General features: G+C 39.3%; 1 protein-coding gene and 1 pseudogene across 1 annotated transcript in view; one reads left to right on the top strand and one right to left on the bottom strand.

Annotated features, from left to right (window-relative positions):
* Positions 1 to 11,443, bottom strand: part of ERCC6L2 (ERCC excision repair 6 like 2) — a 132,467-nt gene extending 121,024 nt beyond the window's left edge. Inside the window, exons 1-2 of the mRNA XM_047698953.1 lie at positions 11,035 to 11,443; positions 5,393 to 5,817 (exon numbers count right to left, since the gene is read on the bottom strand). Of these exons, the coding sequence (XP_047554909.1) occupies positions 5,393 to 5,817; positions 11,035 to 11,080 (471 nt within the window). The 5' untranslated portion in view covers positions 11,081 to 11,443. The remainder of the gene's footprint in view (positions 1 to 5,392; positions 5,818 to 11,034) is intronic.
* On the top strand, positions 7,335 to 7,508 carry LOC125084225 (uncharacterized; annotated as a pseudogene).
* Positions 11,444 to 16,461: the final 5,018 nt, after the last annotated feature.

The following is a 16,461-nucleotide window of genomic DNA, read 5'->3' as shown; positions in this document are numbered from 1 at the left end:
GAAACAGTCATCAAAAATCTCCAAACAAACAAAAGCCCAGGGCCAGAGGGCTTCCCGGGGGAATTCTACCAAACATTTAAAGAAGAACTAATTCCTATTCTCCTGAAACTGTTCCAAAAAATAGAAATAGAAGGAAAACTTCCAAACTCATTTTATGAGGCCAGCATCACCTTGATTCCAAAACCAGACAAGGATCCCAACAAAAAAGAGAACTACAGACCAATATCCTTGATGAACACAGATGCAAAAATTCTCGCCAAAATACTAGCCAATAGGATTCAACAGTACGTTAAAAGGATTATTCACCACGACCAAGTGGGATTTATTCCAGGGCTGCAAGGTTGGTTCAACATCTGCAAATCAATCAATGTGATACAACACATTAATAAAAGAAAGAACAAGAACCATATGATACTCTCCATAGATGCTGAAAAAGCATTTGACAAAGTACAGCATCCCTTCCTGATCAAAACTCTTCAAAGTGTAGGGATAGACGGAACAAACCTCAATATTATCAAAGCCATCTATGAAAAACCCACCGCAAATGTCATTCTCAATGGAGAAAAACTGAAAGCTTTTCCGCTAAGGTCAGGAACATGGCAGGGATGTCCGTTATCACCACGGCTATTCAACATAGTACTAGAAGTCCTAGCCTCAGCAATCAGACAACAAAAGGAAATTAAAGGCATCCAAATCGGCAAAGAAGAAGTCAAACTATCACTCTTTGCAGATGATATGATACTATATGTGGAAAACCCAAAAGACTCCACTCCAAAACTGCTAGAACTTGTACAGGAATTCAGTAAAGTGTCAGGATATAAAATCAATGCACAGAAATCAGTTGCATTTCTCTACACCAACAACAAGACAGAAGAAAGAAAAATTAAGGAGTCCATCCCATTTACAATTGCACCCAAAACTATAAGATACCTAGGAATAAACCTAACCAAAGAGACTAAGAATCTATACTCAGAAAACTATAAAGTACTCATGAAAGAAATTGAGGAAGACACAAAGAAATGGAAAAATGTTCCATCCTCCTGGATTGGAAGAATAAATATTGTGAAAATGTCTATGCTACCTAAAGCAATCTACACATTTAATGCAATTCCTATCAAAGTACCATCCATTTTTTTCAAAGAAATGGAACAAATAATCCTAAAATTTATATGGAACCAGAAAAGACCTTGAATAGCCAAAGGAATATTGAAAAAGAAAGCCAAAGTTGGTGGCATCACAATTCCGGACTTCAAGCTCTATTACAAAGCTGTCATCATCAAGACAGCATGGTACTGGCACAAAAACAGACACATAGATCAATGGAACAGAATAGAGAACCCAGAAATAGACCCTCAACTCTATGGTCAACTCATCTTCGACAAAGCAGGAAAGAATGTCCAATGGAACAAAGACAGCCTCTTCAATAAATGGTGTTGGGAAAATTGGACAGCCACATGCAGAAAAATGAAATTGGATCATTTCCTTACACCACACACGAAAATAGACTCAAAATGGATGAAGGATCTCAATGTGAGAAAGGAATCCATCAAAATCCTCGAGGAGAACACAGGCAGCAACCTCTTCGACCTCAGCCGCAGCAACATCTTCCTAGGAACATCGCCAAAGGCAAGGGAAGCAAGGGCAAAAATGAACTATTGGGATTTCATCAGGATCAAAAGCTTTGGCACAGCAAAGGAAACAGTTAACAAAACCAAAAGACAACTGACAGAATGGGAGAAGATATTTGCAAATGACATATCAGATAAAGGGCTAGTGTCCAAAATCTACAAAGAACTTAGCAAACTCAACACCCAAAGAACAAATAATCCAATCAAGAAATGGGCAGAGGACATGAACAGACATTTCTGCAAAGAAGACATCCAGATGGCCAACAGACACATGAAAAAGTGCTCCATATCACTCGGCATCAGGGAAATACAAATCAAAACCACCATGAGATATCACCTCACACCAGTCAGAATGGCTAAAATGAACAAGTCAGGAAATGACAGATGCTGGCGAGGATGCGGAGAAAGGGGAACCCTCCTACACTGTTGGTGGGAATGCAAGCTGGTGCAGCCACTCTGGAAAACAGCATGGAGTTTCCTCAAAATGTTGAAAATAGAACTACCCTATGACCCTGCAACTGCACTGCTGGGTATTTACCCTAAAGATACAAACATAGTGATACGAAGGGGCACGTGCACCCGAATGTTTAAAGCAGCAATGTCTACAATAGCCAAACTATGGAAAGAACCTAGATGTCCATCTACAGACGAATGGATAAAGAAGATGTGGTATATATACACAATGGAATACTATGCAGCCATCAAAAGAAATGAAATCTTGCCATTTGCGACGACGTGGATGGAACTAGAGGGTATCATGCTTAGCGAAATAAGTCAATCGGAGAAAGACAACTATCATATGATCTCCCTGATATGAGGGAGTGGAGATGCAACATGGGGGATTGAGGGGGTAGGAGAAGAGTAAATGAAACAAGATGGGATTGGGAGGGAGACAAACCATAAGTGACTCTTAATCTCACAAAACAAACTGAGGGTTGATGGGGGGAGGGGGTTGGGAGACGGGGTGGGGTTATGGATATTGGGGAGGGTATGTGCTATGGTGAGTGCTGTGAAGTGTGTAAACCTGGCGATTCGCAGACCTGTACCCCTGGGGATAAAAATATATGTTTATAAAGCTGTAAAAAAAAAAGAAAAGAAAAAAGAAAGGATGAATACCCAAGTTTTGTAGCAACATGGACGGGACTGGAAGAGATTATGCTGAGTGAAATAAGTCAAGCAGAGAGAGTCAATGATCATATGGTTTCACTTATTTGTGGAGCATAACAAATAGCATGGAGGACAAGGGCAGATGGAGAGGAGAGGGGAGTTGAGGGAAATTGGAAGGGGAGGTGAACCATGAGAGACTGTGGACTCTGAAAAACGATCTGAGAATTTTGAAGGGGTAGGGGGTGGGAGGTTGGGGGCACCAGGTGGTGGGTATTGTAGAGGGCACGGATTGCATGGAGCACTGGGTGTGGTGCAAAAATAATGAATACTGTTATGCTGAAAAAATAAAAAATTAAAAAAATTAAAAAAAAAACAACACAAAATAAGGGGAATAATTTTATTCCCTTTGTTGAGCCTACAACATGCATAAGAATTTGAATTGTATTTGGTAGTTTTGATGGGAGGAGACTCCCAACTAGTTCCCAAAAAGGTCACTTTTTGTAGCACCCTGATTTTTCTGATTTTGCAGATTAGCAGGCATTGGTGGGAGGACATTCTAGCATAGGCAAAAATAATAAAACTATATGTAAATATAGTCATATTAGTTATTTATAGTTATAGATAGTTATTTATTTTCCTCTAGTATTCATCCATATACCTTGGTCACAGATGATAGTTTCCTAAAGGCTCCTTTCTATATTCTTGCCACCTATTCTGCTGAGAAAGTAAATTTATTTACTCCATAAGCAATTATTTAGCACCTTCAGTGTGCAAGCTTCGAACTATGTGCATTGCCTAGGCTTAAAGGGACAAACAGTATGGCTAATGGTGATAGACCATGATTATTGAATGATTAAGTTTCACTCTAGATTTTTACATCAGAGCCTATACATAATTGCATTTCTCGACTATTTTTTTAAGATTTCATTTATTTATTTGAGAAAGTGAGAGCACACACACCGGTGAGCAGGGAGAGGGGCAGAGAAAGGAGGAGATGGAGAAAGAGAATCCGAAGCAGACTCTGGGCAGGGAGCCCTGATGTGGGATTCAATCTCCCAACCCTGAGATCATGACCTGAGCGGAAATCAAGAGTATGACCCTTAACCCACTGAGCCACCCAGGCGCCCCTAGACAATTTTTAAATGTTAAAATTAGTTTTTCACTTACCTTTGCGTTCCACTAACAATTGAGGTGTCATGAAGAATAAAATGGCTTAAATTCAATTATAATGAAGGAAACACAGAAGGTAATCAGAAACTAGACAAACACTCCTGAAAATCCAGAGTGATTGTATGGTATAAAGTCTGGTTCCTGAACTCTAATCTTTTTAGATCACAAAACTTTGTGATAAGCAGCTTCTGACAGGGCTCCCAATAATCCCCACCTATTGGTATCCACAGCCCTGTTTAATCTTCCCCTTTGAGTAAGAGCTGAACCTAGAAACTTGCTTCTTCTTTTTTTTTTTTTTTAAGATTTTATTTATTTATTTGACAGATAGAGATCGCAAAGTAGGCAGAGAGGCAGGCAGAGAGAGAGGAGGAAGCAGTCTCCCTGCTGAGCAGAGAGCCCGATGTGGGGCTCGATCCCAGAACCCTGGGATCATGACCTGAGCCGAAGGCAGAGGCTTTAACCCACTGAGCCACCCAGGCGCCCCTAGAAACTTGCTTCTAAAGAAGCAAATATGGCAAAAGTGAAGGGCTGTCTCTTCTGTGATTAGGTTACAAAAGACCATGAGTTCCCTCTTACTTGTGCTCTCTCCTACCCTCTCACTTGCTCTCCCTGAGAAAGTATGCTGCCATATTATAAGAAACTCCATTAAGAGGCTCCTACAGCAAGGAACCAAGGGAGCCCTTCACCAATAAATAGCTCACGAGAAACTGAAGCCTCAGTCTAACATCCCACAAGGGACTGAATCTTGCCAACAATCATGTGGCCAGGAAGGGAATCCACCCTAGTCCAACCTTGAGAGGACTGCTGCCTTGTGAGAGCCTGAGCCAGATGACCCAGCTAATCTGTACCTGGATTTCTGACCCACAGAAACTGTAATATGATAAATGTATTCTGTTGTAAGCTGCTAAAGTTTGGAGTAATTTCTTATACAGCAATAGATAACTAGCACTTCCTCTCAAGACTTCTGGCACACATTTTAGGGAAATAGGAAACCTCTCTGAAGTCCATCAGTAGAATTCCTAGTGGTTCAGGGATCCCAGATTAAGAAACTTCTGATATGATAAATCCTAAACAATATACACAAAATGCCCACAAGAAATCAATTTAACCATGCTATGTAGCTTAACAAATGGCAGAATACTTTCCTTCCATACAGTATTGCTAAGAAAGTTAAACTACTTTAAATATACCTGATAACTTAGTACTAGTATTACCAAAGGTAGAGTCAAGCCAAGTTATACCAAAATATTATTCTGAATAACATATTTCAGATACTAAATAAGTACTGAGGATAAAATAATGACTATACACCATCCTAATTTTGAGGACTTTCCTGTTCAGTGGGTGCAAAACACACATACACACACACACAAAATAGCTACTGTAAGAGTTGGGCGTACAAATAGAGATTTGTATATGGTATCCATTCATGTACATAATAAAATGACTTTAATGAATTTTAATTGTAAAGTAATTAAAAGAAATACCTGTACTGTTTTTCCAAGTCCCATGTCATCACCAAGAATACATCCTTTTCCTTGAATGAAGTGTGCATAGAGAAACTGGGCTCCTTCCCTTTGGTAGTCTCTCAAATACCTATTAATAGTATAAGGAATAGAGTCCCCATCTTCAGATAACGGAAAAGCAACAGCAGATGATGGAAATTTTCGGTCTGGGAAATAAGGTTTTTCCAAATCTTCATCATCAAATATAAAATTCCTGGAGCAATCTTTAACAGATTTTATTTCTTGAAGTCTTTTAAGAGGTACTTTTCTTTCTTGAAAATCTGAATATAAGATGATTGCAAAGGACTTCCCATTTTCATCCACTGTGACAGATTTTACGCTTGCTTCACAAAGTGTCCCATTATCTGGAGAAGGGGCAAGACATCTTTCTCCTGGATGCCATATGTCTGTAATAATAGAGAAGATAATAAAATTTCCAAATCTAACTTATAAAGTAACCCCCCATTTATCCACTGCAATGAGAAAAAAAAATGTATCTCACACGAATACCCTTTCCAAATTACTGAAACAAGATAAATTATAACGTGTATAGATATTCTCCTAAAACATATTGTCAGATGTTCTCCTATAATAAGCAGAATAAAGGATATATAATTTACTTCCAGTTGTTCTCACCCTGGCTGTGTGTCATAATCTCCTCATTCATGCTTGGACACTATCTCTGTTGATTGTGGGCCATAGGCATCTGGTTTTATTACTTTGTTTGGTGGATATTGTTGAATTCAAAGGGCCATTCTGATTCACAGCCACGGCTGAGAACTACTGATTTAGATAGTCATGATGATTCATGAACATTATGTATATTATTCATGATATGGTAGAGTAATAGTAAATGGGACTTGATAATGAGTAAGCTAAAATCCTCTAGACAGCAATGCTTTTGTGATTCTCCTGTCTGCTTTTATCTCCTTTCTCTATAGACAGCTGTTCCTTCTTGTCAATACTGCTACTATCTTTTTTAACTTGAAAAAATTTTTTTTTAGTATTGCTGCTTCTAAACTGTTTCTTGAATTTGTATACAACTAACCAAGGGAATCTCTAATTCAACCACAGAGTAACGTGTGTCAGCTCTGTCATAGCTTTTTCCCCTTCGGTTTTTAAAGGGTTGCAGTTCTTAAAAAAGAAATGAATGCTAAGATCTCTTTCTGCTAATATTCTATTATTGGAAAAGTCTGACCCCTTTCTCTATATGTATTTATTAAGTGCTTAATTGTATAGCTTTCTATTTTATTTTCATTTTTTTTAAAGATTTTTTAAATTTATTTGACAGTGAGAGCAAAAAAGCACAAGCAGGGGAGCAGCAGAGGGAGGGAGACAAGCAGGCCCCCTACTGAGCAGGGAGCCCGATGCAAGGCTGAACCCCAGGACCCTGGGATCATGACCCGAGCTGAGGGCAGAAGCTTAACCCACTGAGCCACCTGGGCACCCTATCTGTCTTATTTTCTATTCAGAAAATATAGCACTACGAATAGGGAGGGGAGTATCTTATAGCATACAACTAGGACAATTAAAAGATACCAATTAGAGGATATTAAATAAAAATATTTGCTATATGGAATTTCATATAGCAAGAATTACAGAGGAGTTATATGGCCACAGATATAAGAATACTAGGAATTATTTTTTTCACATATTTCTTATTGAGATCAGGTGACCACTGGTAGTTTCTTAGGATCTTTCCAATGATTCCTCATTAGGTTTTTATAACATTTGTGATTATAATATGACTAGTGTATTTATACTGTCTTAAGCACAAATAACTCATTGTGCTATTTCTCAGCAGTTGTGCCTCAAAAGTAAAACCATTATTCCCACTAACTTTGGTAAGGTTATTTTGCATAACAATTAGAAGTACGCCAAGAAAAATCTATTCTCCTACTCTAATCTTTGGATCCAAACTGTTAGCTTTGCGCAGTGGCAGTATCATAGCCAATGAGGTTTATCCGAGGCGCGATTATTGCTAATTGGATCCAAACTGTTCAAGAACTGTCAGGCAATTCTAAAAGACAAAGTTTTAACAAGAAACTAAAACCTTGATCCACTGTACAGGGATAACAGATCAGTGGGCCCTATTTTCATAACCGTACCATTTGAGCCTTAGGACCTGAATTAACCCTTATAGCAATTCTTAATACATTATTTCTGTTTCACATGATTTGTTTGCCTATCCAGAAAATGCCTTCCAATTTTTAAACACTTAAGTCACTAATGTGTTATTATTCAACATATATGTTTTTACCTACCAAATATTGTATGTACCACAATAGGTATAAAATGAAAAAAAAAAAAAACAATGTAAAAATGATAATGATTAAAACTTGCTCAGAACTAGTCTTTCCAAATCTCATTAAATGGCATCATCACCTAGCCAACTTTTCACGATAGAAAACCTTTAGCCAGCCCTTATTCCTCGTTTTATATTCCTCCCTACATCCAATCCATCAGAAAGTCCTGCTCATTCTCCCTCCATTATGCTACCACCTTTCCAAAACAACTGTTGGCAAACTTTTTCTGCAAAGAGTCAGATTTTAGCTATTTATTATTTTAGTTTTGCAGGTTATACAGTCTCTTACCCTTGTAACACAAGAGAAGGGACAGAGAACACATAAACAAATGGGCATGGCTGTGTTCCAATAAAACTTTATCTACAATAAGTATCAGACTGAATTTGGCCCGGGCCCGTAGTTTGCTGTTCTCTGCCCTAAAGTATACCACCTATGGCTTTCTCCTAAATTACCACTATAAACTCTTAACCATTCTCTCTGCTGCCATCCCTACAATCCATTTTACACATAGCAGCAGTACTATTTCAAAATATAAATTACTGGGTACCTACTGGGCTCAGTCAGTTATGCATCCAACTCTTGATTTCAGTTCAGGTCATGATCTCTGGGTCCTGGGATCCAGCCTTGCGTCAGGCTCCATGCTCAGTGGGGTATCTGCTTGAGGATTCTCTTCCCCTCTCTCTACCCCTCCCCCTGCCTGCCTGCTCTCTCTTTAAAATAAATAAATCTTTTTCAAAAAATTAAAATTACTAGTAAATCTTTAATGTAAAACTTTTCAATAGTTATCATTACATAAAGAATAAAGTATAAACTCCTTATTATGGCCTTTAAGTCCCAGCATGATCTGCCAATACTTACCTCTCCAACTCAATCTCACTTTTCCCCTGTACTCAAACATGCTAAGCAAGTCTTCTCTCAGCTGTTTTTATGTCATCTTCTCACCTTATTTAAAGTAGGGTACCCTTTTATTCTGTATCTCAGTATTTTACTGCCTCCATAACTCATATCACAATGTTTAATGACTATGTTTATTTGTTTTTATCTGTCTTTCCCACTAGAGAGTAATTTCCTTTCCAGAAAAATGTCTGTATTTTTCAAGTTTTATCCCCAGCATCAGCACTCGATAGGCACTCAATAAATGTGCTGAATTTGTTAACAAACACACATCCTTTATCTCACAGATCCTAGATACCTAGTGAGGGAGACAGATACTAAAAAGTTCACAAACACAAAATTGTAATAAGTGCTTCAGAAGATAAGAACAGAGTACTATGAAAAAAAAGTATTGAAGAAACGTAATTTAAAGGGGAAGAAGATCTAAGAAGAGGATCTCTAAGCACACAGCATGTGGAAAAGCCCTATGGGCTTCACCCAACAATTCTGGAAATCTATTTGGTTCCTTAGTTTGAATAATTTCTAGAACCAAAGAGATTCAGTTAAGTTTGAGCAAAGGCTGGAATCTCTCTGTATCTAATTCTAGAACAAATATCTTAAATTGGGAGGATTTCCTATGGGGTTGAATGGCAGGTCCTCTTTAACATCACTTCCTTTCCTCCTTCATTCCAGACTGGCTTCCTTGCTATTGGTCAACCATGGCAAGCATGCTCCCACCTCAGGGTCCCTGAGTTTTCTATTCCTTCCATCAACACTCTCCCTAAACACCCAAATGACTGATCCTTGCACTTCATTCAGGTCTCTGCTCCAATGGTATCTTCTCAGAGGTGTTTTCTCTGACCACTCAGTCTAAAATAGCACTGCCTGCCACTCTTCCTTTACCCTGCTTAATTCCATTTTCAAAGAAAAATATGAAATATCTGTTACTGTTTATCTCAACTTAGCTCCTTAGATCAAGGACTTACTTTGTTCACTCCTATATCCAGGGCACCTAGAACAATGTTTGAAACTCAAATAGTTGTAGAACTAACAAATATTTATACAGAGCTAATATTTGAAGACTTATGTGTGCCAGGCATGTGCTTTATTTCATGTAAGCCTTGCCACCATCCTTTCATGACTTCATGTAATATTATTAGGTCCGTTTTATAAATGGTGAAACAGGGGGCCTGGGTGGCTCAGTGGGTTAAGCCTCTGCCTTCAGCTCAGGTCAAGATCACAGGGTCCTGGGATCAAGTCCCACATCGGGCTCTCTGCTCAGCGGGGAGCCTGCTTCCCTTCCTCTCTCTCTGCCTGCCTCTCTGCCTACTTGTGACCTGTCCGTCAAATAAATAAATAAATAAAATCTTTAAAAAACAAAACAAAACAAATGGTGAAACAGAGAAAGGTTAACCAGCTTGCCCATGGTTACAAATGGCAGATCCAGGATTTGAACCAAGCTATCTGACCTTATAGCTACACTACTGTACCATGCACACAGGAATAAACAAGTCCCGGGAACTGAGTAGTCCCTCTTCCTTTTATCTGAGGTCTGAGCTCCAGAGCCACTACAATCCCCACTCAGCAGCTTCACTACTTATTTCACCTGCCAGCCTTCTGTGGGTAGTTATATTCGTGATCCCTGAGTTAGAGTGTCATCAATTCCTAGCCTTCAGAGTTGAGTCTTATTACATGACTTCTCTAAATTTTAGCCCTGAATTCTTCATCTATTTAATGAGATAGATACCTTCCTCAAAGGAAAGCATGGAGATAAACAAGCAGCATATTTCTGCGCACAGAACAAGCACTCAATATCTGAGAATTTTTATTTTATCACTTTTAATAATGAAAGCTATTCATTTGGGGGCAAGAAGGCATTCCACTTGACTTGTGTTAGAAAACCACACACTCCTTAAACCCCGTCTTGAGGACCCAATAAAGGTTGACTGTAAGGCCCTGATTCAGGGCATCATATGCTAAGGTCTTTTTGCCATCAAATAATGTGAACTGAATATCTCAACCTTTATTCACCTATGTAACAACAAACTTCTACCATTCGCTAAGAACTGGGGCATAGAAGGATAAAGAATAAACATACTACACATTTAGTGAGGGCTTAATATGGACCAGAAGCTGGGTCACCTAAGTGCTTTGCATCCACCGTCACATTTCATAATCACAAGAACTCAACAATGGTCTCAGTTTTACAGATGAGGGAACTGCCCAGTGTCTCAGCAAGTAACTGTCAGAGCCAGCACTAGATCCAGTCTGACTCCAGAATCCAAGTTCTCAACATTGAATCCCAAAGAACTTGCGCCAGACTCCAGCTGTCATTCAGAAGAGCCCACAAGGTAAAACCCCAACCCCAAGGGAACTGGCAGGAATGGGTCCAACCCAGAGTAGTAGACAGATCCCTGGGCTGACAGGCGAGCACCGAGCTTGTACCTTTGCCGGCGGTTTCCGCGCGAGGCTTGGGGGCAGAGGGATCCATCTGGCCAGGGGGAGGGCCCGGGCAGCCTGGCTGCGTACGACACTCGACAGGCGGCCGAGGACCTGGAGGACGAGGCGGGCGGGAAGACTGAGGCCAACGCCACTTCCTGCAGCCCTGCGTACATCGCCCCCCTGAAGCGCGACGCCAGCGGCCGAGGGGAACCCAGGTGGAGCCCGAGAGGATCCAGGGAGAAGGGAGGCGGCGTCTCAGGCAGCGGCAGAGCTGGAGAGCGCTGTGGAGACTGGCAAGGCGGTGCTCACCTAGTCATCCCGCGATCCGCCAGGGGAGGAAGCAAGCCGGCAAATGGACGGACCCCTTACCCTCTCTTTCAGAGCAGACCCTACCCCTACCTTCCCGCAACTTTCAGCCCTGTCTCGGAAAATCCCGCGAGATCGGCCGCCTGAACTGTCATTGCGATCTCGCGATAACAAAATCTTGGTTCACATGGGCGGAGTCGTGTTCCTGCCATCTTTGCCCTAGATACCGGTAACACAAAGGTCTGCGGCACTTGCAAATGTCGCGAAGTTTGATGTCGCCGGCCTGCCTGGTGCCGATACTGCAGACAACGTGGAGGCGCGAGGATACCCGTGGGCTCGCGGCCTGCTGGTTTATATTTGGTACTTCTCGCGTCCCTCGTGTAGCGCCTGCCCAGGAACTTGAGTCCAGTGACTCCCTCCTGGAGCGCTGTCTCAGCGGGGTGGGACACCCACCCGGAAGCCAGCGCTTCACGACACTCAACGGGTGGCTGAAGAAACTTAGTGATCACACACTAAAATATAGTCAAAAACGACTCCTGTGAGTGCAAACCAGCAATACGTGTCATAAATGGAAGATAAAGGTAAAAATACTACGAAAATTTAAAGTGTTTTTCCGTGTACCATCTACGGTTAGCAGTGGTTTGTGTGACATTACGGGAAAACACTATGCAGGCGGTCGGGCTGTTTTTGTTCAAGCATCATCAGAACAACACACTACTCACAACTTAATAGACACTACTTATCTAATACTTCGCCAGGCCTCATATGTTGATTCATCCAAAAGTGGTTTCTGCACTTGTTGAAATGTTTTCATGTAGTGTGGGATATTTCATTGAACTGGATTGCTTGAACGGGCTTGTACTGGTTTCCTATTGCTGCTGTAACAAATTACCACAAATTTTAGTGGCTTAGAACACAAAAGTATTAGGGATAACACAAATTTATTATCGCACAGTTCTGTAAGTCCGAATTCTTACGTGGGTCTCATTAGGCTAAAACCAAGGAATCAGCTGGGCTACATTCTTTTCTGAAGGCTCTCCAGCAGAATCCATTTCCTTGCCTTTCTACATATTCCTTGGCTCATGGCCACCTTCCCTCTGTCTTCAAAGCCAGCCTTGCCTCTCTCTGAGACTTCCATAGTCACATCTTCCTCAGATTGCAGCTGGGTAGGATTCTTTGATCTTACCAGATTGGGTCTACTTGAATAATCCAGGATAACCTTCCCATTTGAAGGTCTGTACCCTCAATTATATCAGCAAAGTCCCTTTGCCAGGTAAAGTAATATATTCATGGGTTCCAAGGATTAGGATGTGAATATCTTTAGGGGCTTATTCAACCTACTAGCTGGTCTAAATGAGGAAAACTATGTCTGTTTGCTTCCAATGGGTATCTATTCTTTGAGAGAAACTAACAATTAGCAGTATGCTTTCATAAAATCCTTTGTCTAGAATAGTACTTGTTTCTGTTTACCAACAGGTAGAAACTCCGTATCTAAGAAAAACATCTAATTCACTCACTATGTGTGCGATGTTGGCCCTCACACATGGTTGAGAGGTTATGTCATTTAACCTCATTGCTTCAGTGTCCTCAACCATGACAACAAAGAGGCAAGTAACAGTAACCTACATAAAAAAGTGTTGTTGTGAGAATTAAATAGGTTAAGTAAAACATCTAAAACAGTACCTGGTTGTAGGAAGAAATATGTGGATTGCTATTACTGTTGTTATCAATGGAATGCATCCACTTGAAAGTTGCATTCTATATAACCATCGCTTCATTTTTTAATATTTTGGCTAGTTGATAGTACATTATTACTTAGGTTAGGATTTTAGACTACATTCTAACTTAAAACACCATAGATTGTTTGGCATATTATTTAGGTACAACTGAAAAAAAGGAAAAACTGCTCATTATATAAATTGCAACTTCTGATTTTTAACATGCATCCTGATACAGGAAATTTTTAAATGTATGGGAGAAAAAATCTGCTTCTTGGAATTGATGAAATATATCTGTTTTACATAAACTCTTTTCACATTGTCTCCAAAATTAATGGCAGTTGGAAATTTCAACCAAGCTTACTTTTTTACAACTACCAGAAAGGTTTGATTATTTCCCCCCACACACACTAAAATAACTAGTTCTGTAATATTGTCTTATTTTTCCAGAGGTCTAATTTAAGACCTTGATTTTTATTTTTTTTAAGTTTTGTTTGTTTGGTTTTTGTTTTTGTTTTTGTTTAAGAGAGTGAGCATGAGGTAGGGGACAGAGGGAAAGGAAGAAGCAGGCTCCCCACTTAGCAGGGAACCTGGCACAGGCTTGATCCCAGAACCTGGAATCATGACCTGCGCCTAAAGCAGATGCTTAACTGACTGAACCACCCAGGCACCCCAAGACCTTGATCTTTAAGGGCTGACATCTAAATAGAAGTGATAAAACAAAATCAGAAGTAAATTTTATTTAAATGAAAGATTTAATGATTTAAATTTATTTAAATTTAAAGATTTATTTAAATGGAAGTCATCTGGTTGAAAGAATACTCTTATGACTAACAGAGGAGGAGGAAGCCTCAATTTCTGAGTATTGATTAACCTCACCACCATGTTTATGATGCATAGTGAAGCAGAAAAAATCGTGACATAAAAATATGTTTTAGTGAATTAGATGCCTCACAAAATCAGATATCCTTAAACATTCCTTCCCCCCACTTAACAGTATCTTTTGTCTAAGGCTATTATTGCAAGGACGTCCTTGTCTAGGTGCTGATGTGCTAATACTGTAATGCTAGTCACTGCAAAGTGAAATTGAAAATCTTGCAAAATATTTGGGAATTCTTAAAGTCAATATAAATGATCTTGGGTAACTAGAACATGTGCAAAACCATTGGCAAAAGAGAAGCTAGCAAAATTAAATTATTAAAACTACAAAAAGATAAGAAACACAGAGGATGATAGCATAGACATTTCAAAGAATATTACTTAAATATCAAAGAGACCCTTGAGAAAAATGATTCTTATATTTTACCAAAGAAATTTTTTTGTGTATGCACTGCAAAAATCAAATATATATCTATATGTGGTTCATAGACCTCCAAAGTTGTGTGTTAATTCAGCAGGAAAGCTCAAGAAAAAAATAGGTATGCATTTCAGTTCATTTGGGCTTCTATAATAATACCACAGAATGGGTAATTTATAAACAACAGTAATCTTTCTCATAGTTCTGGGGGCTGGGAAATCCAAGATCAAGGCATCAGCATGGTTGTGATCTGGTGAGACCCCTCTTCCTGATTCATAGCTGGCACCTTCTTGATGTGTCCTCATACAGTGCAAGGGACTAGAGAACTCTGTGGTATGTCTTTAAGAACACTAATTCTGTTCATGAGGGCTCCACATGTGTGTATGTCATCACTTTGGGCACTAGGATTTCAGCATATTAATTTTGAGAGGACACGAACATTCAGATCATAGCAATATGAAAACTTTGAACTTTGAAAACTTCTTAGTTAGATAATTTTAGGTTGTAGCATTTCTCCCTTGATAAAATGTACCAGCCACTGTGTCAAGGGAAAGAAAGGAAGAATAGATGAGTAAGAGCAAGGTAGACATGATAGAAATAGATGTGTCCTTTATCAATCTATAGTTTAAAAGGCAGCATTATTCAACAGTATGAATATATTTAACATTTCTGAACTGTACATTTAAAAATAATTAAGAAGGTAAATTGTGTCTGTGTGTGTGTGTGTTTACTACAGTTAAAAAACAAACCAAGAAGGGTCAACAAAAGGACTGTTTAAAGCTTGAGCCAAGTATAGTGAAAGATACATAATGAATGGCAGTTTAGTGCTAGGAGTGTGTGATTATTGCATCTTTTTTTTTTTTAAAGATTTTATTTATTTATTTGACAGACACGAGTAGGCAGAGAAGCAGGCAGAGAGAGAGGAGGAAGCAGGCCCCCCGCCGAGCAGAGAGCCCAATGCGGGGCTCGATCCCAGGACCCTGGGATCATGACCTGAGCCGAAGGCAGAGGCTTTAACCCACTGAGCCACCCAGGTGCCCCTGATTATTGCATCTTGAACCTTCATCAATGCTATTTTTACTTCACAGACTCACTGAACATTAAAACTTGAAGAAATCTCAGAGGTCCTCAATCCAATGCTCTAAAGATAATTAAGATAGTTTGAGAAATATTAGCTTATTTTCCCAAGGTCACAAATAGAAAATAACAAAACCAGGATTAGAATACGATTTCTCATTCTCAGTCCAATGTGATAGATGTATAAAAATATTATTTCATAGAAGATATTTTTAAATTTGAAAAATTAAAACCTATGATTCTACTTCTTGTAATATTCCATCTCACGTCATATTATAAGCCTAAAAATCCTGCAACAAAACACCAAGATCTGCAGGTTGAAATACTATTATAAAAATATCCAAAATGTATTGCTAAGCAAAAAAAAAAAAAAAGTTAAAATACTCACAGGCCAAAAATAAGGAGAGAACTGAAAACAGCTTACTAACCTTCTACTACTGTACTGGAGGTATTTGTCCATCTCAGTTACAGAAAGGTCTGAGTTTTGTCTGTCTTATGGGGACAGAAGACATGGTATTAAGCTCTTACAAGGTCACAAATTAGAACTGAGACCCTCATCTGAAATCAGAAATCCTGAAAGGCAACACCCTCAGTGAAATTACTGGGTAGATAAAAATCTGGAAAGCAGAAAAGGGGGAGGATGAAGAAGAGAGACTTTGTCTGGTGTGGCTTGGGCTCTATGGACAGGGTTGTGCCTGTGTGTGTATGTATTGTGTGTGTGTATTATGTGTATGTATGTATATGTGTCAATTTCCTTTAACATTTTGAAACCACTACCATATCCTCAAATGGACTTGGGATTTGAGTTCACATATTCTGTATGATCTGGGAAAACCCAAGCCAAGATAATAACATAATGTAGTGTCAGATTAATTGCATCCAGGTTGGAAGAAGGAAGCAAGCTCATCTTCTCTAAAGGAAAACATGTTAAAACAAAGATTCCCCAAAGTTTCCAGAAATAAATCCCAAACAATTCATAATTCCCAAACTGTAAAAAGAAAAAAAAAATTGCTTAAAACAAGCCACCGTGAA

The sequence above is a fragment of the Lutra lutra genome, chromosome 13, assembly GCF_902655055.1.
Source record: "Lutra lutra chromosome 13, mLutLut1.2, whole genome shotgun sequence".
Taxonomy (NCBI): domain Eukaryota; kingdom Metazoa; phylum Chordata; class Mammalia; order Carnivora; family Mustelidae; genus Lutra; species Lutra lutra.
This window is presented reverse-complemented; position numbering and strand designations above follow the sequence as displayed.